The following is a 26772-nucleotide window of genomic DNA, read 5'->3' as shown; positions in this document are numbered from 1 at the left end:
GAAAAAGGAAAATACGTGATGAGGTGGCCGAGTGGTTAAGGTGATGGACTGCTAATCTATTGTGCATTTGCACTCGTGGGTTTGAATCCCATCCTTGTCGCTCATATGTTCTGGCATTCGAGAGACTGGTGTTTCTGTAAAAGTTGTTAAACTCTCTTATTGTTTTGAAAGTTGTTGCAAAATTTAATGTCATCTTTATAGAAAATAGCCGCAAATACATACATATATGCCATAGTCCAGCCCCCATCATGAAAGTGAGTACATACATGACGAGGTGGCCGAGTCCATCGAATCTCATCCTTGTCCTTCAAATGCTTTGGCGTTTGAAAGAGGCCGGTTCTTTCGTGGAAGGTGTTTTACTCGCACGCTCTTATCGTTTTGAAGGATGTTGTTGCAAAGTTTAATGTCATCTTTACCAAAAATAGCAGCAAATACATACAGAAATGCCATAGTCCAGCCCCCATCAGGAAAATGAGTACATACATGACGAGATGTCCGAGACCATCGAATCCCATTCTTGTCGTTCATATGCTCAGTCTTTCATATGGCAAAACTGAAAGTCATCTTACCGACAATAGTTGCAGAATCATATACAAATATGTGCCAAAGTCCGGACTCCACCAGAGAAGGAAAAGTGTAGGAGTCCATCTATTAGCCCAATGACAAAACTAACAGCATGGTTGAAGGTTTAATGTATGTAAGCCTTTTCTAGTGCTTCTGAAAAGAATTTAATTATTTATTAGAATTTATTTTTATCAGTTTTTTACCTCCGAATTCAATCTGACTCCAATTTAAATGATCATAAAATTTAGATTGTATTTCTAATTGTGAGAACGGATCACATTCATCATTTATGATTTATCCGATATTCTAAATTGTACGTTCATTAGGGACCAACATCGCTCAGAGTTCCACGCCCCGGGTTTGCGCTTCTTCTCACGGACAATATGTCGACACTCTGAAAATAGTCAGAGGATGCAGGATTAACTATATTTGAATAAGCTGGTCGCATTAACTCTTACCTAGTCTTAAAAAACCAGATCCTTAGCCAAGCCCATACAACTTGCTACTTCCAGTGGTTAAATGACTAAAAGGTCTACATGTTATCGGCACGCTATGGCTAACAATAATCAAATCCGCCTATTAATCAATTAAATTATGCCATACTATAAAGGTAATGAAGACTCCTCATAATCTACTGGATACAATGAAATCGCAAAACTCCAGAATTAATCAAAACCTAACATTTTATTTGTCAGGAAAAATTGTATTCTGCCAATTACATAATAAATCATCAGGAAGCCAATTCAGAGATGAGACTGTAACAATACAACATCCATTAATCAAAGATAAATCAAAGAGTTAGAGATGCATACCTGACCAGAGAAATACATTGCAGCATAAGTCTCAATAAGTCTCAGAGATGCTGCAATGGGGTGTCTTTTTACAAGATCTCCCCCCGTCCTAAAGCACATCTTACCTTATATACTCAAGTCAAAACAAACAGCCATAAATTCAAGACAATAAAAGTGTCACAGAAACCCTGGCCTGGTGAATTTGAGGACTTAACCATCTCTGAGGAGGGAGAGCATCTTATCAAGATCTTATAGAAGTCAAAAACCAAATCAACATATACCAGTGAACTATTACTGTAAAATTAAGACCACTTTACCAATCACACAGAGACATTTAAAATGATACCAAACATGAATATAACGCTGCAAGATACACCATGTTAAAACCTTGAACATTTTATGTTAAATGTGCTCTGATCAGCAAGTCGCTTAAAGGTCAAGAAGGGAGGCTTGGGGTGAAAGTAAAGGATGCATTCCTGCATTCTTCGATTCTGTTGTAGTGTAGCTCTGTTTCTCCAGTCTGTGTTTTCATTGTCAGCTGTGATTTGAATAGAACAGTGGAACAGTTGGTTTCTTCATCACTTCTCTTGTCTAATGAAATTTCATAACAGTTCTCAGGGTCTGATTTTTTAGATCCTTACAGAATAGTGCGACAAATAGAGTTAATTGCTTGCCATTTTTAGACTTGCTGTCTTTTTTTAGTCTCTGTGTGCAAAAACGTCTTGCCTCCTTTTTAGCGTTGGCGCTGTGGCTTAGTTGGTCAAAGCGCCTGTCTAGTAAACAGGAGATCCTTGGTTCAAATCACAGCAGTGCCTAATGTACGGGTGCCACGGTTGCTTTTTGTTAAGAGTAACGAGTGTTTACGCAGCGGGATGTTTAGCAGTCGGTTTCTTAACAAAACTCAAACCCTTTAGAACGCTGCTCGTTCAAGAGGGCTTTGGATGATGGCTTTATATAGCATAGTGTGGTAATGCCTAACCAATTGGACTTTAATATTTCAAGTCCAGACATTCACACATGCAGCGCAACCGATGTTAGTTTTTTTTTTTCTTTTTTCGAATTAAACAATTAGCCCCTGCTGCAGTCGTTTGGCGCTGTGGCTTAGTTGGTCAAAGCACCTGTCTAGTAAACAGGAGATCCTGGGTTTGAATTCCAGCAGTGCCTTGTTGACAGTTGGCCATTCTTTCATGGGCCAGAGAGTACTAAAAAGTGTTTTCTGTGCAACAGTGCTAGAGGCAGCAAAGCACTCAGGCTCTGTGGCGCAATGAATAGCGCATTGGACTTCTTGGCTGTGAGCTGAGCCGTTCAAAGTTTGTGGGTTCAAGTTCAACCAGAGTCGCAACCTTGGCTCTTTTTCTTCACTGACTTAAGGTGTGGTGCGTTTCTAACATTTTAGGCATCTGTCCATCATGTTTTGCTTCTTTCTTTCATTGCGCAGTGCAGGCTCAGATACTAGAGGTACTCTACAATAAAGCTGATGACTTAATTGAGCTGTTTTAAATAAGGGAGATTAGAAAACAGTGTAGGGCCTAGTGGGCTTGAGGAATGACTCGAAGGCAACCTGTGGTTTTGGGGAAAAGTAACTGCCACCTATTGTTGAGATCACGCCTTTTGGATTTGTTGTACAAGAGCCTCTTTATGCATGTGCAAAGTAACTGAGTAGAAAGCATAGTAAATTTTGCTTCCCCCCACTGTCTTAGATGAAACTGCGTTTGGAAGTATCGTATCCAGACGTTTTTTCTTTTAGTGTTAAGACTAAGTAGGCCAGAGCACCTGTCTTGGGAACAGCAGGTGCTAGGTTCAAATCCAAACTGCACCTTTCCCTCAGATTATGGGAGAGTTGCTTTCTGATCTGAAACTCTTCCAATGGCCGATAGCATATGTTTGTCCTGATTTCCATTTTCCGAGCTGACTCTGGGTTTGGATGTAATGAAACTGGAGGTTCCAAAAAACACTTAACACATGATTAAGGATAGATTAAATAAAAATAAATTCACACATTTTTTGCTTTGATCTTGAACAGAGGCCAGGTTACCTGTCAGGTTTGAGACATGATCATCCAGACTCTAAAAGACCGCGTCCGTCTTGTCAGCATTTTCTGCATCCTGACATGCTGGTTTTTGTTGTGTATTATTTTTTCTTCTTCGATTTTTGTTATCGGGCAAATGTCTCTTACTATGAATTTTTGTGGTGCTGTGGCTTAGCTGGTCAAAGCGCCTGTCTTGTAAACGGGAGATCATAAGCTCAAATCCCAGCAGCGTCTTAGTGCAGGTGGTGTGTGTGCATGTTTTATAGAGCTTACCGGAATTAATTATAAAATTGTATAGCTTTGAGGCGTAATCAATAGTGCAACAAATAGAGTTAAACAACCTCTTTGCTTGCCATTTTTAGACTTGCGGTATTTTTTAGTCTCTGTGTGCAAAAACGTCTTGCCTCCTGTGGCATTGGCGCTGTGGCTTAGTTGGTCAAAGCGCCTGTCTAGTAAACAGGAGATCCTGGGTTCAAATCCCAGCAGTGCCTAATGTACAGGTGACCCGGTTGCTTTTTGTTAAGAGTAACGAGTGTTTACGCAGCGGGATGTTTAGCAGTCGGTTTCAATTCAATTCAATTCAGCTTTATTTGTATAGCGCTTTTACAATGTAGATTGTGTCAAAGCAGCTTCACATAAATGGTCATAGTAACTGGAACAGTGTGGTTCAGTAACTGGAACAGTGTGGTTCAGGTTTTAGTGTTTAAGTTCAGTTCAGTTCAGTTTAGCTCAGTTCAGTGTGATTTAATCATTACTGAGAGTTCAAACACTGAAGAGCAAATTCATTGATGCGTAGCTCTACCAATCCTGAACCATGCGAGGCAGTGGCGACAGCGGAGAGGGAAAAAAAACTTCACCTGATGGGAGTGAAGAAAAAAAACCTTGAGAGAACCAGACTCGGTTGGGCACGACCATTTTAATTTCTCCGCTGGCCAAAAGTCTTGTGCAGAACTTCATTCGCCGTGGTTTATGCTGGAAGATGGCCTCAATGAAGACTCGTCTGTCCCTGGAGCATCGCTGGAATCAGACACATGTTCTCCACTCCCCACGACCATCAGCGCAGCAGCAGCTCAGGATATGGCCTGGTCCCGGATATGGAATCCTTGGGATCATCACGTCGCTGGTCTTGGATCCAATCAGTGACTCCGCCTAATCTGAGGACCTCGGGATGAGTATCCCCAGGTGAAAATAGAGAATAAAGAGAATAATTAGCGTAGCTGCTGTTCATAGTGTATATAAGCAAGATGCAGAAGCCAGTGTGGAACCCGCTAGGTGATGCATTGAGTGTATGCTTTACTAAACAGATAGGTCTTTAATCTAGTTTTGAACTGGGAGAGTGTGTCTGAGCCTCGGACATTACCAGGAAGGCTATTCCAGAGTGTAGGAGCCATGAAAGAGAAGGCTCGACCTCCTTTACTTGATTTTGCTATTCTAGGTACTACCAGAAGCCCTGAATTTTGAGATCTTAAGGAGCGAGTTGGTTCGTAGCGAGACAGAAGGTTGGTTAGATAAACAGGAGCTAGATTATTTAGAGCTTTATAGGTGGGAAGTAATATTTTAAATTCAATACGAAATTTAACAGGCAGCCAGTGTAAGGAGGATAAAATTGGGGTTATATGATCATATTTTCTAGACCTGGTCAGAACTCTGGCTGCTGCATTTTGTACTAATTGAAGTTTGTTAATAGAGGATGCTGGGCAGCCAGCAAATAGAGCATTACAGTAATCCAGTCTCGAAGTCATAAAAGCATGGACTAGCTTTTCTGCATCTGAGATGGATAGCATATTTCGTAATTTAGCTATATTTTTCAGATGAAAGAAGGCAGTTTTTGTGACATGGGATATATGGTTTTTAAAAGTTAGATTGCTGTCTAATATGACACCCAAATCTTTTATAGTAGAGCTAAAGCTAACTTTGTATCCCTCTAATTGTAAATTGAGTTGCGAGATCTGCTGTGTGCAAGATTTAGGCCCAATAAGTAATAATTCTGTTTTGTCTGAGTTTAAGAGAAGAAAATTGTTGGTCATCCAGTCTTTGATGTCTTTGATACACTCAGTTAGTTTAGAAAGTTCAGACGTCTCGTCAGGTTTAGTGGAAATATATAATTGAGTATCATCTGCATAGCAGTGAAAGCTGATCCCATGTCTTCTAATAATGTCTCCCAGAGGTAGCATGTAAATTGTAAACAGTAAAGGGCCTAAAACTGATCCTTGAGGCACCCCATACTTTACTGGGCAGATATGTGAAGGCTGTCCATTAAGATTCACAAACTGGTAGCGGTCAGTTAAGTATGACTTAAACCATTGTAGAGCCTGTCCCTGGACACCTGTAGACTTTAAGCGATTTATGAGGATATTGTGGTCAATGGTATCAAATGCCGCACTAAGATCGAGTAAAACTAATAGCGAGACGCACCCTCGGTCAGCAGCTAAGAGTAAATCGTTGGTTATTTTCACTAAGGCGGTTTCTGTACTGTGGTGAGCCCTGAAACCTGACTGAAACACTTCAAAAATATTGTTCGTCTGCAGAAAAGAGCATAATTGAGTGGAAACAACTTTTTCTAGTATTTTAGACATAAATGGAAGATTTGAAATAGGCCTATAGTTAGCTAAGTTGTTGGTGTCTAGTTGCGGTTTCTTAATAATAGGCTTAATAACAGCTAGCTTGTAAGATATATATATATATATATATATATATATATATATATATATATATATATATATATATATATTAGGGATGTGTGGAGCAACCGGTATTTGTATTTGTTGAGGGGGGAAAAGTATTTGTATTTGTATTCGAGTAAAATTCAAAATGGCGCAAAAATATATATTTTTTCTATTACACTTCTAATTTACGTTATAGTGAAAGTATTGTTTAATTATACCCATTATATAAATTATAGACATGCAATATTGGTTGTTGTTTTTGAACATGTGACAAGAAATGTCATTGAAAATATAATAACATAGAAGCCATTATCTCATCCATGGTTAAACCAACAACTAATAAAATACCATTGTGAATATTATGAACCCCACCACCACCGTTCTTGTTGAAGGACACTGAATAGACAGAATAAAAACAAATAATATTTCAAAAAACTGTTCTTCTTCTGAAATAACTTCTTTCCAATGGACAGAATTCCAAAAACTAAAATTAACTAAATAAATCTAAATAAAACCCTGCCTGGGAGATCTGGCAGAACAAAAGTATTCTATATAATACTAAAAGATACAGCCCTGCTATTATCATCTGCCAGCCACAAAACAGACACAAAGTTTTTTTTTTTTACTTTTTTATGTTTGAAACTGACTTGCTGGGGCAGAATGTGGCTGTGTTGATGGTTTGGTGCTTGTGGAGGATTTAGCAGAGCATAGCTGTGCTGATTGAGGGGATTGATGCTTGTGGGGGGTTCACAGACAGTATCAGAAGAGGATGCTTTTAGTGCATGTGATAATACATTACATGGAAGGTTGCGCGATGGCACAGTGAGTAGCACTGTCGCCTCACAGCAAGAAGGTTGCTGGTTCGAGCCTCGACTGGGTTCTCCCCATGTTGGTGTGGGTTTCCTCCGGGTGCTCCGGTTTCCCCCACAGTCCAAACACATGCAACACAGGTGAATTGGGTAAGCTAAATTGTCCCTATTGTATGTGTGTTAAAGAGAGTGTATGGATGTTTCCCAGTGCTAGGTAGCAGCTGGAAGAGCAGCCACTGCGTAAAACATATGCTGGATAAATTGGTGGTTCATTCCACCATGGCAATCCCAGATTGATAAAGGGACTAAGCCGAAAAGAAAATGAATGATTATGGATAGAAGATGTTGACTGTTGTTTAATATCTCTGCCTCTGCTGATTTCCCTTTTGCACACATTATACAGTATCACTTTGTTTTATCTGCAGCACCACTGACTGTAAAATGCTTCCACAAAGAACATGAAGTTTTATTTTTTTTACTGGTGGAGGACCAAGAAATGGCTCAGCAGCAGTCTCACTCTTTTTTATGGTGCCCAAATGTATTTGAGGAGTTTCAAGTTAATAAAAAGTGACGGGAAGCTATGCTATAGCATATATCTTGCTGTCTGCAAAAGACAGAGACGTACCATATAACTCCCATACCATATAACTTAGACATACCATATAACGCCCATAAGTGCATACTATTCGACACAACTGCACAAGCATCGTTTTAACCTTTATAAATGAACGTTAACGTTACTCTGTCAACAGTCTATTGTCTAAATTACCGCGCTAACAGAGCTAACGTTGCGTAAACAGAGCACCCGATTGCAAACTTCAAAAATGCAGCGTAATGGAAAATCCCGAACAAACTCCGCTACAAGTTTATAAACTGCATCTGGAACCCAATTAAGGTACAAAAATCTATTTAACAAAAATAGTTATGCAGAGAAGTATTTTTTTTCGCTCAGCCGAGCCTTCTCTGTCTGCTGCTGTGGAGAAGCCTGTGCCAGAGACCTTTTACCTCCGCCCCGCCCTCCGACTGAGCGTCTCTCTCTCTCTCTCTGTCTCTCTCTCTCTCTCTCTCACTCATGCACTGTGGTCTCATGAGAAAACGCTGCTTTTTGATGTAATGCTTTTCTTGCTCCCGAATACAAATAATTTTTCAAGTATTTGTTCGAAATAAGTATTCGTAAAAACACGCTATTCGTGCCTTTCCGAATACCGTATTCGGGTTCGGCTCCACCCTTAATATATATATATATATATATATATATATATATATATATATATATATATATTAGGCCTGTAACGGTTCACAAAAATCACGGTTCGGTTCGATACAACACAGTGGTGTCACGGTTAGGTTTGTTTTCGATACAGCAAAAAAAAAAAAAAAGCCAGAGGATTTCTCTGATTTAAATTTTTTATGTATTAAAACTAACATCATTAAAGTATGATCTTGTTTTTATTTCCTTTACTTTAAACAGTAATACAGCTATACTTCTGGGTTTTCTGCTTAGCAGCAAATAAAACAAATCCTTCTTTATACTCAAAACCAAAAACCTGCCAATAAAAAAAATAAATATAATATTGTTGTAGTTAAACAAATTAAAAGAAAAGAACAATTTAGTTTTTATAAGGAACTCCGTTTCAATAAATTTTTAAGTATTTTTTATTTTCAGAAAGATGAGTGTCCACCTTATCTTCAGACAGCACAGATCTGGTTGATTTGACCGTCACCTGCCATTTTAGTGGATCTGAAAGCAGGAATTATCTGACTGAAATGGGCTTATGAAGGAGTAATGTAACGGGGTTCTATTACATTTAACATTTTCTTAAAACCCAAAATTTCCACTACCGATTAAGATCCCTCATATGCACAGCTATAAATGTACCGATCGCCTCGGTGATTTGTTTTGCCCGGTTCAAATCTGTAGGAATTGCCTGTCTGAGTGCTGTTCCAGTTCCAGTTACTGATTCCGTGATGTCAGTGTAAATGAAATGGTATGCTCAAATATTATCGCTAAAATAGCTTACTGTCTTAGCAGATGTCATTGTTTTTTTCCACCACTCTCTTGGTGGTGGTGATTATGCGCGATGTATCTGAAGAGTGGTGGGTGTGTGTGTGTGTGTGACGAATCTGAAGAGCAGTGGAGGCATGTGCGTGCGATGTACCTGAGGGGCGGGGGTGAGTTGTGCCAAACGTACCTGGAGAGCTGAGAGGGATGCGGTGAAGAGAGGTGTGCATCGCGTTTAAGCAAAGGGGGGAGACGCGCGGTTTCCAGAAGATTATCATTCATTTGCGGGCATCGAGGAGTCTCTTTGCATTGGCGGGAGACTCATGAAACTTCCAGGAGTCTTGGGATGTCTGGGATTACGTTAATGTTACTAGCCATTTTGCAAGGTAGTGTAGTGCTTGCCGGACTGGATAGTGTTTGGAGGTGGGCGAATGTGGTTATATGTGAACAGGTTATTGAGATTGGCTGTTTTGTATCAGGGTCCAGGGTTGCTGGGGCAATGGGGGCGGAGCCAGCACAAGCAGGCTGACACAGAAGGCAGCAAGATTGCTAATTAGTGCATGCTTTAATGTGTTAATATGTTGTAAAATGAGGTCATATTTTCTCAGCCCATCAGTTGCACTTCCAATTCTTCTGCCATGTCCAGCAAGTGCAATACAAGTGCAATAACAGAGACACCATCACCTGCTCGCAGTCCCAGGAAGTTGTCTCTGTCTCTTGCTCCCTCTCCTGTATCTACAACCACCTCCTTGATATCATCTGTAGCTGCTGGAGCTGTAAGAAACTCTTAAATGAAGTGGTAACACTTTACAATAAGGTTCATTAGTTAATGCCTTTACTAACATGAACTAATCATGATTAACACTTCGTCACCTTAGAATTATAAGGTTATATCTGCCTTCTGATTAATTTTGAGATATTGAGCTTCAAAGTTTTTGCATTCTATATAGCAAACAACATGTGTGTAACAGATCTCTTTCATACATTAATATGACAGAGACCCTAAGGGTTTTCTAAATGTAAATTATCAAAGTTCTCTAACATTTGCAAATTGGAGTAAATAAACCACAGTAAATGCAGATAGAACCTTCTCATTCTGAAAAGTCATTTTCCACTTGGAATTACAAGGTTCTATCTGCCAGATCATTCATTAAAGCATTACTTATCAAGAAATACCATAAAAAATACATAGTTTAGTGTTGTAACAATATGTTGATGCTTGAGTAAGTTAAAATTTTGCTTTCTGTAACATCTATTTTATGTTTTAAGATGAATTTAGGATTTTTTTCTTTTAAAATTAAGCATACAAGGCTGTACTGAATATTTCCAGTTTTCCAATTTTTCCAGTGCAGCTGTTAATTTTATCAAATTAATATGTTCATATTTATTAAATTTTATGCTTTAAATAAATTATTGATTTATATTTATTGAATTATACGCTCCATGAAATAAATTAAGTATTTGCCCTTCAAGGCTTAATATTAAACTTATAGACTTTAAAAGAAACAGACTTGAGCAAATGAGTTTAATAAACACTGAAAAGTTTCACTGACTACATTTACAAAAATAAAAATATTTCACTTTTAATATACAAATTTTTAAAGAGCCCATATTATACATGAAATAGGGTCATATCTTGGTTGTAAGGGTCTCCAACAACAGTCTAATATGCATGCAAGGTCAAAAAACACTTTCATGGTCCTATAATCTGCATTTATTTTTACCTAATTATCCCAGCGACTCCCGTATGAATCGTCCAGTGATTCATTTGTTCCCAAACCCCTCCTTAGCTCTAAGCTAATCTGCGCTGATTGGACCGATGACAGTCTGTCGCGATTGGTCGACTGCCTTCAGTCAGAGAGTGAAATGGCCAATAGCCAATCAGCAATATAAAAAGTAATCACAGTTCATACACGCTCGATAGTGTGGGCGTGGATTTTAGCTGCCACACTATGGCGAGTGGATAGTGCCACGGATAACCGAACGAAGGAGACAGTCGTGTACTTGCCATACCACACACACACAAAAACACACACACACCTCCGGAACACAACGCTCCCGCTTCCGCCCACACCCGCCAGGTTTTAGCCTAAGAACCCGCTCCGTTTTCTGCCCGCCGCGCCCGATCCCGCTAGAGCGGAGGAGAACACAACCAAAAATCACCCAGTATACAGTCCAGACAGCCATGATGTCTGTATAAACACACACACACAGCACCAAACACACAAAGCTCGTTCGCTCTCTCTCTCTCTATCTCTCTCGCTCTCTCTCATACGCGCGCGTGCGCACTAACACACACACAAGCACCAAGCAGACTCTCTCTTTCTAATTCGCATAGCAATATCCGTGATATTGCTAGACAGCCCGCTCCCGTCCCAAATTACACCCGTTACCGACCGCTCCCGCAATTTATTCGGAAATTTATTCCCGTGGCTGTCCCCGCGCCAGATTTCTGCGGCGCGGGAATAAATTTCCGAATAAATCGCGGGAGCAAAACTCTAGCACGGAGCTTCATAAACAAAGCAGCACGCGTCGCGTTTTTAACGTGACTTTGCACGCGATAAGAGAATATATCCAGTTAACCTGATACAGTACACGCGGTTACAAGTAACAAATCACAACTAAATACATTTGCAAGCTAGAGTCAACGAGGCAACAACTTTAACCGCACGTACTTACACTTGAGAAATGGAAGTAACCCATCCTGACGTCCATCAGTTACTCTTTACTGATCCTTCCTTTAACAAACTCAGATGAAGTATTCTTTGTAGCATGTAGCTTCCAGAAGTTTCCAACTGCTTGGTTATAATGCTGATGTTTCATCTTTGGGTAGAGACTCAATATAATATCCATCTGCAGTGTGACTTCAATCGACCGGCATGTTTGTGTGCGTGTGTTTGTGGGTGTGCGTGTGTTTGTGGGTGTGTGTGTGTCTGGGTTTCTGCGTCAGAGGGCGGGGCCTCAGGTTTGAAATCTCCCGGGTTTGCGCGTGCACGTGAATAACTTGGTTTCGTTCGTACGTCATGGCGAAACACCTAATGAATCGGTATCAAGGCGACTCGTTTGAAGCACTATGAGTCGACTCTTTTATAGATGAATCAACCGTTTTAAACACTGTATTCTTACAGATTTAAGCCTTAGCTGGATACTTCACTTCACTTAGAGCTGTGTTACACACTACATGGAGGGGAATTTTCAAAAACCCATAATATGGGCTCTTTAAATATTAATTTCTTTTTCAACAAAAATAAGTAAAATTGAGCATTTTATCTCAACGTTTGCGACGCAGTGGGTAGCACGATTGCCTCACAGCAAGAAGGACACTGGTTCGAGCCTTGGCTGGGTCAGTTGGCATTTCTGTGTGGAGTTTGCATGTTCTCCCTGTGTTTGCGTGGGTTTCCCTTGGGTGCTTTGGTTTCCCTCACTTTCCAAAGACATGCGGTACAGGTGAATTGGATAAGCTAAAATTGGCCATAGTGTATGTACGTGATTGAGTGTGTATGGGTGTTTCCCAGTGTTGGGTTGCAGCTGTATGGGCATCCGCTATGTAAAACATATGCTGGATAAGTTGGTGGTTTATTCTGCTGTGGCGACCCCAGATTAATAAAGGGACTAAGTCGAAAAGAAAATGAATGAATGAATCTCAAATGTCAAGAAATGCTTCTAAATCATTACATTTACACACGTCTCAATTTTGTGTGGTGCGGCATTCTTTAATTGACTCTGATTTTGTGTGATTTTGTCTTTCTGGTGTTTCCTGCTGTCAATGGAGCAGTCCAGGGAAATGACAAAGAAAGCTGATCCTGATTGGTCCTCATGAATGCATTAAAAATGCTGATTGGCTCACAGATAGAACCATATAGAGCCAAGCTAGAGTTTAACTTTGTAGATAAACCTTTTTTTTTTTTTTAAATAAAAAGCCTTAAAATGTAAACAACTTATGAAAACACATCCCAGAATGTAAATAAGTTGTCATTTAATAAGAATATGTGAATAACTCAATTTTGTCCACGCTTGTTACTATTTGTTAATGCACCATGAGTTAACATGAACTAACAATGAACTACTGTATTTTCATTAACTAACGTTTATTAACATAAATACTGTAGAAAATGTATCAGTGTTTGTTCATGTTAGTAAATGCATTACTTAACATTAACTAATGAACCTTATTGTAAAGTGTGGCCAATTCAGTTTGCTTTTTACACACAATGAAACTTTAAATAAGCATTCTTTATGTGTGATGTGCAATCATGTACTGCATATATATTTATCCTTTTTCTATTTATATATAGAATGTGACATTTTCTGCCTCATCCTCTGTTACCTATTCTGCTCCTCTTGCAACTGTGATTTCTGCATTTGCTAGTACCACCTCTTTTTTAGTCTCTTCTACTGCTCCATCTGTGGCTGGTCCCTTGGCTTACCGTACTGCTGACACGGAGAGTGCTCCTGGCTCAGAGCTTTGCTTGCTGCCTTTAAAGCTGATAGGGACCATACCACCTCAGAATCAGAAGTGGATTTCATCAGCTCTGTGGACGAACCAGCGGCTGCGCACTGACCTGAAGCTGTGGTATAATCCACCAGAGCCAGCACTCATTTATCATCAGGCTCCCACTTCAGAGCATTTTTTCACACACAAACTCCTATTGTAGATGCCTTACCATCTTTGAAAGGTCAGACTGTCCTGCGGTGTGTGTGGAAAACAGCTCGATAGGTTGATAGGTACTACCCAATGATTACTGAGACTCTCTAGTGCAATTAAGCTGGTTGTAAAAGAGCTCACATTTCCAGTAGCAAGACCATCTTGGACCAGCTGGACTTGTCCTTGACACAGAATGGAGTTCCGACTGATCCTGACAAGAAGGTAAATATACACAGATAATTTAGCCTTTGTCACAATTGTTTGTCATTCAGGCACACCATAAATTAGTTTGTTTTCATTTCTGCCATTATTTTATCTGTTTTTCACTTCGTTTCTTAATACAGATATGCCTGTGACATGCGAGTGATTCATTTTCTGATGGAGAGCACCTTGGGTAATAGCATCAGCCACTTGGTCAAGCAGTTGAGGGAGAATCACAGTGAGGAGTGGCTTAAGCGTGTTTGTCGCTACCTTGGTGCATGCTCAGACTTAGTTGTCTAGCCAAGCCTGTTCACTGTCAAGTTTTATGACACCCCTGAGCTACTGGCTATTTTTTCTCACCGATGGATGCTGGCAGTTTATGGCAGAGACATCTTAAGCAGAATGTATCACATAAAAGCCAGCATAACATCTGCTTTTGGCAATATATTACAGTTTTTTAGGATTGCTTACACACTAAAATTAAAAGTAGTACACTGTTAGCAAAATATTACACACAAGTATCAAAACATCAGCCCATATTTGCACAACTATAAGCACATTGTCAACTTAACACTTGTTGCAAAACTTTACACACAGTGATTTGCAAAACACTAAACACACCTAGCATACATTACACACTAAAATCTATCATGAAGTCACTTCCTTGCAATACCAAAGCACGGACTGTCAAATTACTGCACCGTCCAACCAACTTGTTCAACACAGTCGTCAGGTGTGCAAACACTTGTTTGATTTATTGTAGACACAACAATCAGGTGTTTAAGCACTATAAAATGCCAGTTTCAATGAAAACCATCAGGTCTCAATATTAACACACACACCATAAAAAAAAAACATATTCAAATGAAGCAAATTTATGGAGTGCCTTTTGAGCACAGTTTCAAATGGGTTAAAAGACTGGCATGATTATGCAGAGTTATGTATTCACTTGTGATCTTGCATACTGTCTCATAATCTTTTACTGTACTGTAATACTAGATCTACAATGAACTACACAATTTTGCCTGACACTGTTCTTCAAGTAGTTTTACAAATGGATGAAGAGGAGATCAAGCATGAGTTTGCTTACATAGATGATGGTGTGTTCAACCTGACGAGAACACAGAGTAGAAGAAATCATTGGCCACAGGGCTATAGTCAATGTCTCAGGGCAACGTGGGGGAAATATACAGTAACACTCTGTGCAGCCATTACAAAGAATGGGGTCCTCCACTGACATGACCATATGGGCCCTTACAACACAGCACATCCTTACATTCTTGGACCAATTGCACAACATAACAGCAGCAAATCAAATCAGTCATACCCAGTACATTGTTGTCTGGAACAATGTTACTTTCCACCGTTCTGCTCTGGTTCAGAACTGGTTTCAGCAACATCCACATTTTACCGTCTTATATCTTCCAGCATACTCTCCATTCCTCAACCTTATAAAAGAGTTTTTCTCGGCATAGTGGTGAAAGGTATATGATCTCCGTCTTCAGGCTGAGGTACCCCTCATACAAGCCATGGATGAAGCCTGTGACCAGATGGAGGTAGCAGCAATACAAGCTTCTACATTCAAGACACTTCTTTCTAAGGTGTCTTGCTAAGGACAACATTGCAATGTTAATAATTCTCATGCCAGATTCAGCTAGGCGAAGAGACAATGTCTAACTTACAGTTCAATATGTAAAGTGACATGTTACAGTACTTTGAATCTTCATGTAAACATGTTGGACATGTTGAGGAATAATTGAGTTTCTTCAAGGTGCAACATTGTTCTTGAGTAGTGTTTGGTGAATTTACTTTATATTTGTACTTTGTTGATGGTAGCCTACTCTAATCATAGGGAAGCAGAAGTGCTAAAAGTGTTTTAGGTTTATCACAGCAGTGTGTAACTCGTGCAAACAGAGTGTAGTAAATGTGAAAATGTGTGTTTCTTATGGTAAAAAAGTGTGGTTTTTAAACAGAAGTGTATAGTTTTTATAAGAGTGTTTAATTATGCAAAGGATCTGTAGTGTTTTGCTAATTGGGTGTGTGGTTGTGCTAATTGTGTGTACTGTTTTGAAAACACAGGCCCTGTTTTGAAATCGTGCTTAAGCAATCCAAAAAAACTGTAATACAGATATGCCGGTGACATGCGAGTGATTCGTTTTCTGAGGGAGAGCACCTTGGGTAATAGCATCAGCCACTTGGTCAAGCAGTTGAGGGAGAATCACAGTGAAGAGTGGCTTAAGCGTGTTTGTCGCTACCTTGGTGCATGCTCAGACTTAGTTGTCTAGCCAAGCCTGTTCACTGTCAAGTTTTATGACACCCCTGAGCTACTGGCTATTTCTTCTCACCGATGGATGCTGGCAGTTTATGGCAGAGACATATTAAGCAGAATGCATCACATAAAAGCCAGCATAACATCTACTTTTGGCAATATATTAAAAATAGATTACACAAAAAGGTCAATATTTTGTATTACTACATTACAAAAAATTCTACTAAAAAATAAAGTCTAAATTAGTATTTTTATCTGTAAACAGCAGTAAAACACAAAAGTTTATGCATTAATTTATTTACAAAAAGTTAATTTGGCCTTTATGTACTCATTGTTTTTATGTGTTATAACAGATCACCAGAAAGCTATCAGGCCTTGCCAAGGGGACTGCCTTATGTCTAACATCTGTAAGCAATGAGGTTGGTCAAATCCTCATCAGTGTCCTGACCGCTCAGGAGTGTCCTGCTTTTGACACCATGGCTGCTGATCTCATCCACAGGTTCAGCAATGCTGGTGTGGCTCCTCCTCAGCTTCTTTATGTTGACTGTAGTAGCAAATTATAATGTAGATTAAAGTGCTCGCATATCTACACCATTATTACTGTAACAAATTAGCTCAAGGTTATACTTTCCGCACCTATTCCACTGTTATAATGTAGCGGGTTATGATTTAGATTACAGTGCTTGTGTAACTTCTGCACCATTATATATATATATATATATAGCAGATTAGCTTAACGGGAGGAAGATTCATTTGAATGGGGCTTCAAACGAATCGATTCTTTAGATCCGAACAAACAAATCTTCCAGCGATCGTTCGAGTGGACAGTTGAGCTTATTATGGCTGTTGCTATCAAAAATAAAAACCCTTTTATGTTTGAGCAGGGTAACAAGATCGACGTTTAAGACATTCGATTCATAAATATACAAAGGCACCTTTCTTTATACAAAATTAAACTTTATTGACTAATCTAACAGAAACAAACACCTAACACAAACACACATTCATACAAGTGTAGAGAAGGGTAAAGAAAGTAAAGTAAGAGGTTGAGAGAATGTAATGATGGGAAAACCTCAGATTTTGTAAGCGAACCACACATAATCAATTTAACCCTTCTATTGTCTCTTTAGGGTTGAATTTAGTTCACACCAGTTCAGATGTAGGCAAAAAGTGGGTACTTGCGTATGTCCGTGATGTGAAGAAGCTCCCGTTGTTGAGCACATGGCTGGTTGGTTGTCCTTGCTCCTCGCGAGGTTTGAAGTGGGGTGGAGTCGGTAGTTTCAAGTTTGAATGGGCAAAGGGGCCAGTCATGAGGACTACTGGTTTGCGATGCACTAAACTGAACTAGACTCTCGATGGAAAATAAAGAAAGGAAGGTATCTGAGATGTGAAATGTCCAAGCTGTGCGATTAACCCTTTTTGTCTGGGTCTCCGCCTGCATCTTGGAGGTTTCTCTGCGTAGGTCTCGTTCTTAGGTTGTTGCTATGACTTGAGTTGAAGAGAGAGTCACTTTTTAGAAGAAGAGTTGAAGAGGAGCTCTTTCTGAAGAAGAGCAAGTTAAAGAGGTTGCAGAGTTTGAAGAGGTTGCGGTTTTTGAGAGCACGGTTCCAGAGAGTTGCAGAGCAGGTTTAGGAGAGCTGCTGGTTAAGAGAGCATGGTTCAAGAGAGTGAGGGCGTTGCTTTGAACAAGCTTTATAGGGCGGGTTCGGATCCACCCTCCATGGAAAGTTGACCAATTAGATACTAACTTCCTTGAATCCTGGTTTTATAGCTCTTTGTTTAAAGAAGAGGAATTTGCATAGGCAAAATTGATGCAAACTGATGCAGATATGTTTAAGTCTCTTAAAATGTGAATATGTTGCACTCGTATTAAAATAAAATGTCAACGATCAAATAGTACAGCAAGTTAGCTTCAAAACAACTCTAAACATGACGGTTTATGAGCTTGTTTAGCTTCAGTAGAGTTAAACATTGTATGCAGAAGTATTAAAGAGTCAATGAAATAGCAGGTCTTGATATGAGGACTCCCGAGAAGCCATAGCGTCCTGGGTTAGCTAGCACAACAACTTTTATATACCCATTGATGAGTAATGCAGGCATCCAATCAGGATTTACCACACACTCCAATCTGGAGTCTTGGAATCATCACAGTGTAGTAATATTGTAAAACTTAATACATGTCGCTCTGCCTAAATCATTAAATATTTAAAGTTTGTATTCTACTCAAAAAAATACATGTAGTAAACTAGAAAGAATCTTGAACCTAAAACTATAGAAAATTAAAAAAAAAAAAAAGCTGTAACACAGGACAATTAAATGGGCATTCTAAACTTGAGGCCCTGGTATACTGCAAACTAACTGTCCTGGAGCTCCACCCTCTTTGATGTGTGGTGTCTTCCCAGTGATTTGTTTCTCATTCAGGGAAGTCAGACAGAGAACATCATCCAAAACAACACTAGCTACATGAATACACTGGAGAGTGGAGTACAGATGTATCCACACCTGTACAATCACTTGCAAAGAGATTTTAAGCCGCAGAGGTGCTGTTTGCCAGATGTTTATGAAGCCGCCATCATTGTCTTTACGGTAAATGCGAGGAGCGCAACACATTTACAACCTCGCCTGGAAAACAGTATACCCTCACTCAGCCTTTCCAAACATAATTCAGACCTGAAACATCCTTTGCACATGAGAAAATGTTTTGCTGCATTCATGTCATGTTGTCCATGTGCAGAATGAGCGAAACTCTGTAGACACTGATCAAATCTGTACGGTTTCTCTCCAGTGTGAATCCTTTTTGGTGTTTTCAGATGTGTTAACTGATTAAACCTCTTGTCACTGTGTGGACACTTACGGTCTCTCCAGTGTGAATCGTCTGGTGCGGTTACAATTTTGGAGCTGTAATAAAAGTCTTCTCAAGGCCCATACACACCGGGATGCTTTTCATTTGCGTTTATGATCAGCGTTTTACGAGTAGTTTTTCAGCATTCAAACCCCAGTGATTTTCACTGGCTTCAAGCAGAAGAGTATGCAAACCACTCTTTGATGTTAGATGGTGCTACACAACTTCAAGCTTCCGACATCCGCTTGTAACACAGAAGAAGATAGAAAGTTCACACACTTGTTGTTAGAGTTATTGGTGACTCAAACAAGATGGTTCAAGCAGCAGCGCCAGCTCTAGCGAAGAAGAAATTATTATTGTTCACCAGTGCAATAAGCAGCTCCACGTTCATATCACATTGACAATTTTGCACTTGAGTGCCTCCAAGTGCTGTTTACTGTAACTTCAGCAGCTCCGTGCACATGAACAAAAGTGTCAACCTAACTGGTGGAGAAGGTTTTGACACGGCACGTCAAATAAAAAAATAAAAAAACGAGCATAAGGCGTTTTTTTTAATTGACGCTTTTACGCCTGGCGTTTTGCATGTTGCTGTGCACGATCACACTGACGCCCTTTATATAGTTACAAGACGTTAAACGTTGACGGTAAACATAATCAAAAAACATCTGTGTGCACGGGCATTCACACTCAAGACCATATATTCTTGCACACCAGTGTGGATCTTCATGTGTTCATTAAGGTTTGCTAATCGGTTGAAACTCTTCCCAACTCTGAGTGCAATAGTTTCTCTCCAGTGTTGGTCTTCATGTTTAAGGTCGAGGAGTTGCTGAAACTCATTCCACACCGGAGCTGCGGTCACACTAGAGTTTGAGCATGCGAAATTGTTTTGTATGGTGCTGCAAAAAGGGGCGGGATTAAACAAAATGATTAGTCATTAAAAAAGTGAGCGATTGGTCCATATTTTAAATTTCTTTCAAAAGAGGTCATGTTTTGATCTTTAATTGGTCTCACACAGTCAAGTGATACGATATTGCAGGTCAGAGTTCACCAAGCTTGAACTTTGCAACGTAGTGAACTGTGAAACTTGATGCATGAACTTGCGTTTCAGGTCTGATGCATTCAAGTGTGTATGAATGGTAGTCTATGGGGAGAAAAGTCCAGTGTGACCACGGCTCAAGTGCAAGTGAATGGTTTCTCTCCAGTGTGGCTCAACATGTGTAGATGAAGGGATGATGATCGGCTATAACTCTTCCCACACTGAGTGCATGTGAATGGTTTCTCTCCAGTGTGGATCTTCATGTGTTGATTAAGGTTTGATGATTGGCTGAAACTCTTCCCACACTGAGTGCATGTGAATGATTTTTCACCAGTGTGGATTCTCATGTGTTGATTAAGGTGTGATGACCGGTTAAAACTGTTTCCACACTGGGTGCATGTGAATGGTTTCTCTCCAGTGTGGCTCATCATGTGTAGATTAAGGGATGATGATTGGCTGAAACTCTTCCCACACTGAATGCATGTGAATGGTTTCTGTCCAGTATGGATCCTCATGTGTAGATTAAAGTTTGATGATTGGCTAAAACTCTTCCCACACTGAGTGCATGTGTATGGTTTTTCTCCAGTGTGGATTTTTTTGTGTTTAGTAAGGGCTGATAATTGGTTGAAACTCTTCCCACACTGAAGGCATGTGAAGGATTTCTTACCAGTGTGGATACTCATGTGAATCTTAAGACTGCTTTTGCTTGCCAAACTCTTTCCACACTGGGTGCAGGTAAAACGATTCTTGTCTCTCCTTTTTAAAATATCATCAGTCTGTAAATGAGTTTTTTCCTCAATTTTGACATGATGTTCCTCCTCTTTACTCCCCTCATTCTCTTCAATTAGGTCTGAAATAAATAAATAAAACATTAGTTTTCATTAAGTCTTAAAAACTCCCATTAAAAGCTAAAAAGTAAAGACACTGGAAACATTGGCCACACACACTGTAATTTGATGCACATTAAATGTAAAATAAATCAGATCATATTGTGTTTATTCCACTAACGTGTAAACATTTAAGCAGATTCAATTCAATTCATCTTTATTTATCTAGTGCTTTTACAATGTAAATAGTGTCATTGGCTATATTCATGGCAAAAACATATACTAATACATAATACAATATATAATCATAAAATCAAATCAGTTTCTTAACAAACATGCATTATAAAAAAAAAAGTAACAGCAGCACTAAAAACAGTCATAAACAATCTTTTAGTTTGATTATAGATAAATATTCTAAAAGTCCAGAAGGCACCTTTTCAAACATTTCTTAAAAACATTTAAAATTCTTTCCGAATGAAAACGTGAAAAACGTGCACAAGCTTCAGCTGTGAATATCGAGCTTTGTCCGGGAATACTCTTTCTGAAACACTCTGAACCAATCCCTGCTGCAGCAGATACTCATCCATCTCATTTTGAACTAGCTGTATACACTAGTACATGAGTTGGTAGATTGCATCGGATATTTATAAATTCTTCCTGATCAACATTTGGGTGGATTTCCCTTTTTTTAAACTGAGACAATTGCATTATAATAGATGGCTTTTTAATTTGGCTTTTAGGTGGTATATGGCATAAATGTATCGTTGTTATTATATCCAACTATTATAAGATGATATTATTAATATATAGATTAATATCCAACTTCTCCAAGTGAGTTTTTATTCGAATTCCAAAGGGTCTGATGTTGTTGTGGAAAAAAGATTCTGGTCTGCAAAAATATTCTAAGTCTCTAAGTCAAACTTTTCAAAAAATGACAAAGTCTGAGATCTCTGAAGTCTTTAGACGAAGCAGTTTATGGTTACAGCATCAGTAACAACAGAGACAGGTCGTTCGAGTGTCTGCCGAACATAGGCTTGCACACAGTTTAAATAGATTTCTGTGTCTTATTACTCCACCCAAATTTACACATTACACACCTCCATCAGCTTCTCCGCTAATGGGATCTTAAATCTCTCAGGTGCCCGCCACCAATAGAATCTCAGGGTCTTTCAGGGGTCTTACCCATGTCCAGTTAAGGTCTTTCCTTCCTGCTTCAAAAGCGATGACTCAGCCAAAAACAATGCTCAATAATATATCTTGTTCACTGTCCAATGAGCTGTCAACTGTAAGTTCAGCTGAAGTTCATAAGTGCTCATAACTCTTTAGATGTCAGTAAAAGTGAGTGTGGGCACACGTGCAGGTGTGCTTTATCATGAGTTACAGAACAGAACGCAGGTGTCCTTATGGCCTTGCTTCCATAAATCAACCCTCATTGTGACATTAATGCTGCTCTTCTAATTTATCTTCTCATCTCTGACTGCATTTACACAGAATGACTTTTTTATTTACCAAAGCACACATACCTGATAATAATGCCACAGGTATGGGTAATACTATAATAGATAATAATACTGAAATCACTCAAATAAGCATATAAATGAGAGTAATACATTCTTCAGAAATTCATCAAGACACAATGAAATCCCCAACAATATCTCTTCATAGAGATGCTGATATTGAGGGTGGAAAACTGTAGAATATGCTGGATTGTCTTTATTAGCTTTCAGCTTGACTGCATATTTGACAGCCAGTTTTAATCTTCTGTTGTAAAGTGACATTTCTTCTGCTGCCGTAAATACACTTTGAATTGGAGAAGTCCTGTATGCTCCAAGAGCAAGTCTCAGTCCTGTATGATGTACTGTATCAAGCATCTTTATGTATGATACCCTTGCAAATCCGTAAACTACATTCCCATAGTCCATTTTTGATCTAATAAGTGTCCTATTAAGTCTTAAGAGTATCGCCCAATCTGCTCCCCATTTGATCTTTGCTAAAACTTTTATAACATTTATTGCTTTAAAACATCTATTTCATAATACTTTAATATGATGAATAAAAGACAACTTATTGTCAAAACTTATTCCTAGGAACTTTATCTCGTTCACAACTTGTATAGTATAATTTATATACTATATATAAATTGTCTCTCGACTGTATACATATTTTCCCTTTATAACTAATACATATATCATCTACATAAAAACTACAAAATATAGTATTCCCAACAGCATTTACAATGTTATTAATTTTAATACTAAATGGTGTTACTGATAGTACACTTCCTTGAGGCACACCACACTGTAAAAAATTGCTGTTAAAAAACGGTCAGATTCTACAGTAAAATAATGTTTTTTTCACTAAAACAGTAATATTCTGTTAAAAACAGTGCTTTCTGGGTAACATTTTTGTTTTCGAGAAAGTAACCAACTGCAGAAAACTGTGAGCTAACAGAGTTCAGATTCGATGTTTTGAAGTCTGTGTTTGAAATCACACTTTGTGTCCTTGTTCACTATTTCATACACTAGTTAACTAATATAGTTCACCTGACAGTTTTAATGAACACTAATTAGTGAATTCAGACACTGATGAACACCTGCTGTTAATTACAATTACTGAAGAAAATAAACAAGAAACACAAACAGTGACTTGAGTTACAACATTAAATAAAATCAAATAAAATAAAACAGCTTCAGTCTCAGCAGAGGATCATTAAACAACTCCACAAACAACAGCAGACACACACTTATTACTGACTGATTTGACTTCCATACTATTCTCATTGAGATCCAACAGAAATTAAGGTGTTTTTTGTGTCACCGTAATGGAGTGAGGGGCTGGTTTAGTTGGGCTCTTCACCCTTGAACTCATTAAAGAAGACTTTCCATTTGCTATAATACAGAGTTTACAAAACGTTTGTACTATAGCAATAAAGTTGGGAAGTCAATAAACAGAGAAATCTATTTGTCTGAAATTAGTTCTGATAAATGTTTTGTTATAAATCTGGAAGAAGGGCCTCATGCAATAGATTTTATGCTTAGTTGCAGGAATTAATTTAATTAATGAGAAGTGGAAGCAGAAAAGATACCTCTGTAATTACTTAACAGTTAAGAAATAACATACAAAAACAGTTCAAATATGACAAATACACACTCAGACCTCATGAATCAGACCTTGTATCTCAACAATGGTAACATCTCAAATGTTTCATGCTGCAATGCATGCTGGGAGTGGCACGGTACAAATATCCCAGCATGCATTGCGGTATAAATAAATGTTGTATAATGGTCTAACAGTTTTCTTTATTTGTGTTTGATTCTGCTGTTGTTTATGTTTAGACTTTCAGTTGCCTGTTTGTGAGTTAAACTGTTAATTTTGTTAGTTGTCACCATTATTGAGGTTCTTACGCTGATTATTGATGTCTGTTTGAGTGCAATTTACACCATAGAGCAGTGTTATTGTCCAAGATATTCTTAAAAACTTCCAGAAATCATTGCCATATATATACATATAATATAAATCAATAGATTTAACATTGAATAGGAGCAGTAAATTTTCTTATACTAAATGAGAACAGACTCTGCCATTTAATAGCAACATGAACATCACCAGATCTTATTTAGGTTTTTGGCTGGCTTGCTACAACAAAGGAGCTTTTTAAACAAAGTTCTTTACAATTGCAGCAGCCACGATATATAAATGTTCACAATGACAGGGCTAAGAGCCCAACTAAAGCAAACTCTGTTCTCCATGATGGTGACGTAAAACTTTAACTTTTTCTCAAGAAGAACTTTAGTAGATGTTATACAAACATACATGTATTAAGTAATAAGTGTAGCTGGTGATGATGTTTGTAGAGTTGTTTAATCATCCGCTGATCATTTAAATGATTTAATCATTTGTTGTTCTTCAGGTTATTTCATTATAAAGCTGTGACTAAAGTTTTGTATGTTCTGTTCTTGTTTTTTCCCTTCAGTATTTCTTCATTTGTTCATTGTTAATCCTCAATTATCATTTAATTAGTCAGTTAATTAATGAATTTACTTCAACTTTGCTCCATGTTTCTTGAACACTCAGTAGTGTGGACACTTCAATAAAAACTGAAGTATATGCTCTGGGGTTTAAAGGGTTAAATGTGTGAGAGGTAAAAACACAGTGTATAAATGTATTTTAACAGTAATATACTGTTAATTTACACTACGGAAATAGACTGTAAAAAACAGTAGATTGCTGGCAACCACAGCTGCCAGTAGATTACCGTTAAATCAAGGAAAAAACAGGATTTTACTGTAAAACCTGAAGCTAATTTCTTCTGTGTGTCACCGTTGTGGAGGAGAGTAGAGCCAGTGTATGAGTTAAAGATGAACAATGAACTGCTGATGTTATTCTGCATGTTTCTCTATTTAAAGATAGCGGCTGTTTAGTGGCTGATGCAGTCAGAATCTCTCTGGTAGTTCCAGATTTACATGTATGTGTGCTGATGTGAAATATAAGACATTAGAGTTAAACCGAACTTTTCTATTAAACTAAAATAAGTTATCATTATAAGTATGCTTCTAATATAGCACATTACTTCATAAACTCATTCAGCAGTTGACCAATTTGAGGCAGTTGCTTTCAGTGAGCAAAATGAGTTCACTTGAGTATTGTGTAAATCAATGTAGTCCATGTATTTTTACATCAACATACTGTAAAATAACAGTACATTGTGAGGTGGATTTTGTGCTCTTTGGAGTGTGAAGTTAATCTATATATTCAGGTTATATGTGTATAATTTGCTTTCAGACTTGCATACCATTAAAACAATTGGACATGGGAAATGGCTTGAGGAAACAACTAGGGGTCATAAAAGAAGGGATGAAAAGAGAGTGGTAAAAGAGCCTGAGGTGTCTCAGGAAACAGATGTCAGAGGTGGAATTTGGGGTTAGGGGAGGGATCTTGTGTAATGTAGGGAGAACAAAGGAAAATAATTGTTGTCAAAGTGTATTTAAACAGGCCAGGAGATTAGGGAGGCAGAATTTTTCAGACAGAGATGCTACTGGGGGTCTCCTGAAAGTTCTCCTTTCACTGCAAAAACTGAAATCTAAGAAAGTAAAAAAATCTTATTTCAAGAAAATGTGTCTTGTTTTTCTGCTATTGAAGATAAATTGTCTTATAAAATACACTGTGGAGTAGACTATAAGTCTTAATTTAAGAAAACCGATCTTCTTCTGGCTAGGCAAGTAAATGTTAACTAATTTTAAGCAAGATTTTACTAGAAACAAGAAAGAGCTATAAAGCCCAAATTTGTGCACGTTCAATAAGATAGTTGTGCTATTTTTAAGACTAATACACCACTAAAATTTCTAATTTTAAGAATATTAAGAAAATATTGTTTTAGATTAGATTTAATTTTTCATACAATTTTGTGTGGGTGAGACTGTCTGTTTTTGAAAATTGAATACAGAAAAATTGCTGTCAACAAACACTTGGCTTAAAAGGATTTTAATTCGTATTTCGTACTGAAAAAAAATGCAAAAGTTGTATCAACAACAAACTCATTCAACATTTGTATTCACATAATTTATGTAAATGCACAATCACTTATAACAGATTTCTTCCTGTCAAAATGGACAGCACTTTACAAGTATTAAAAAGTTAACCTAAGGAATATTTTGCGTTCATTACAGGTTACCCATAATTAACAGCATTTGTTGCATAATGGTGATTATCACAAAACATTAACTTTCACTTTTTCTGGAAAAATAATATTATACGCCACACCACACAGTGAAACACGAAATTAGAATGCGCACGTTGAAATAAAATAAAATAATCATCATCATTGATCCTGCCACCTTAAAGCTCTCTTAATAAATTAAGTTAAATAACTAATATTATAAAATGGTTTTATTATTACAATAATATAAATATATATATAATTTCCTGTCTAGCAGTTTAAAGGCTACCTGCTCTTTCTGGGAAACTTCTACATAGCTCACTTATTTTACCTTTTGTTTTTTTCAACACAATCTTTTTGGATTAAAATGCTTTTTTTTAAAAAAAAAATGCATTTATTATCCAAAATAATCTCATTTATTAAGACCTAATCAAA

The 26772-nt window shown here is 38.1% G+C and overlaps 1 protein-coding gene, 1 long non-coding RNA gene, 1 other non-coding gene and 1 pseudogene across 4 annotated transcripts in view; 3 read left to right on the top strand and 1 right to left on the bottom strand.

Moving 5' to 3' along the window:
- LOC148680967 (uncharacterized) overlaps positions 1-26772 on the top strand; it is a 663035-nt gene that overhangs the window by 23001 nt on the left and 613262 nt on the right. The gene's annotated exons all lie outside the window — the stretch shown is intronic.
- Positions 3802-3875, top strand: trnat-agu (transfer RNA threonine (anticodon AGU)). Its single transcript has one exon. It is a non-coding gene; the product is annotated as a tRNA-Thr (tRNA).
- On the top strand, positions 8734-13732 carry LOC148681069 (uncharacterized; annotated as a pseudogene).
- LOC148681068 (uncharacterized) overlaps positions 16913-26772 on the bottom strand; it is a 31820-nt gene continuing 21960 nt past the window's right edge. For both annotated transcript variants that reach the window (XM_088650665.1, XM_088650664.1), the window contains exon 3: positions 16913-20704. In XM_088650665.1, the coding sequence (XP_088506791.1) occupies positions 19992-20704 (713 nt within the window). In that variant the 3' untranslated portion in view covers positions 16913-19991. The remainder of the gene's footprint in view (positions 20705-26772) is intronic.

This window comes from Danio rerio, chromosome 4 (genome assembly GCF_052040795.2).
Source record: "Danio rerio strain M-AB ecotype USA chromosome 4, GRCz13ab, whole genome shotgun sequence".
In the NCBI taxonomy this organism is placed as follows: domain Eukaryota; kingdom Metazoa; phylum Chordata; class Actinopteri; order Cypriniformes; family Danionidae; genus Danio; species Danio rerio.
The sequence above is the reverse complement of the archived record's forward strand: the minus strand, read 5'-3'. Positions and strand labels throughout refer to the sequence as shown.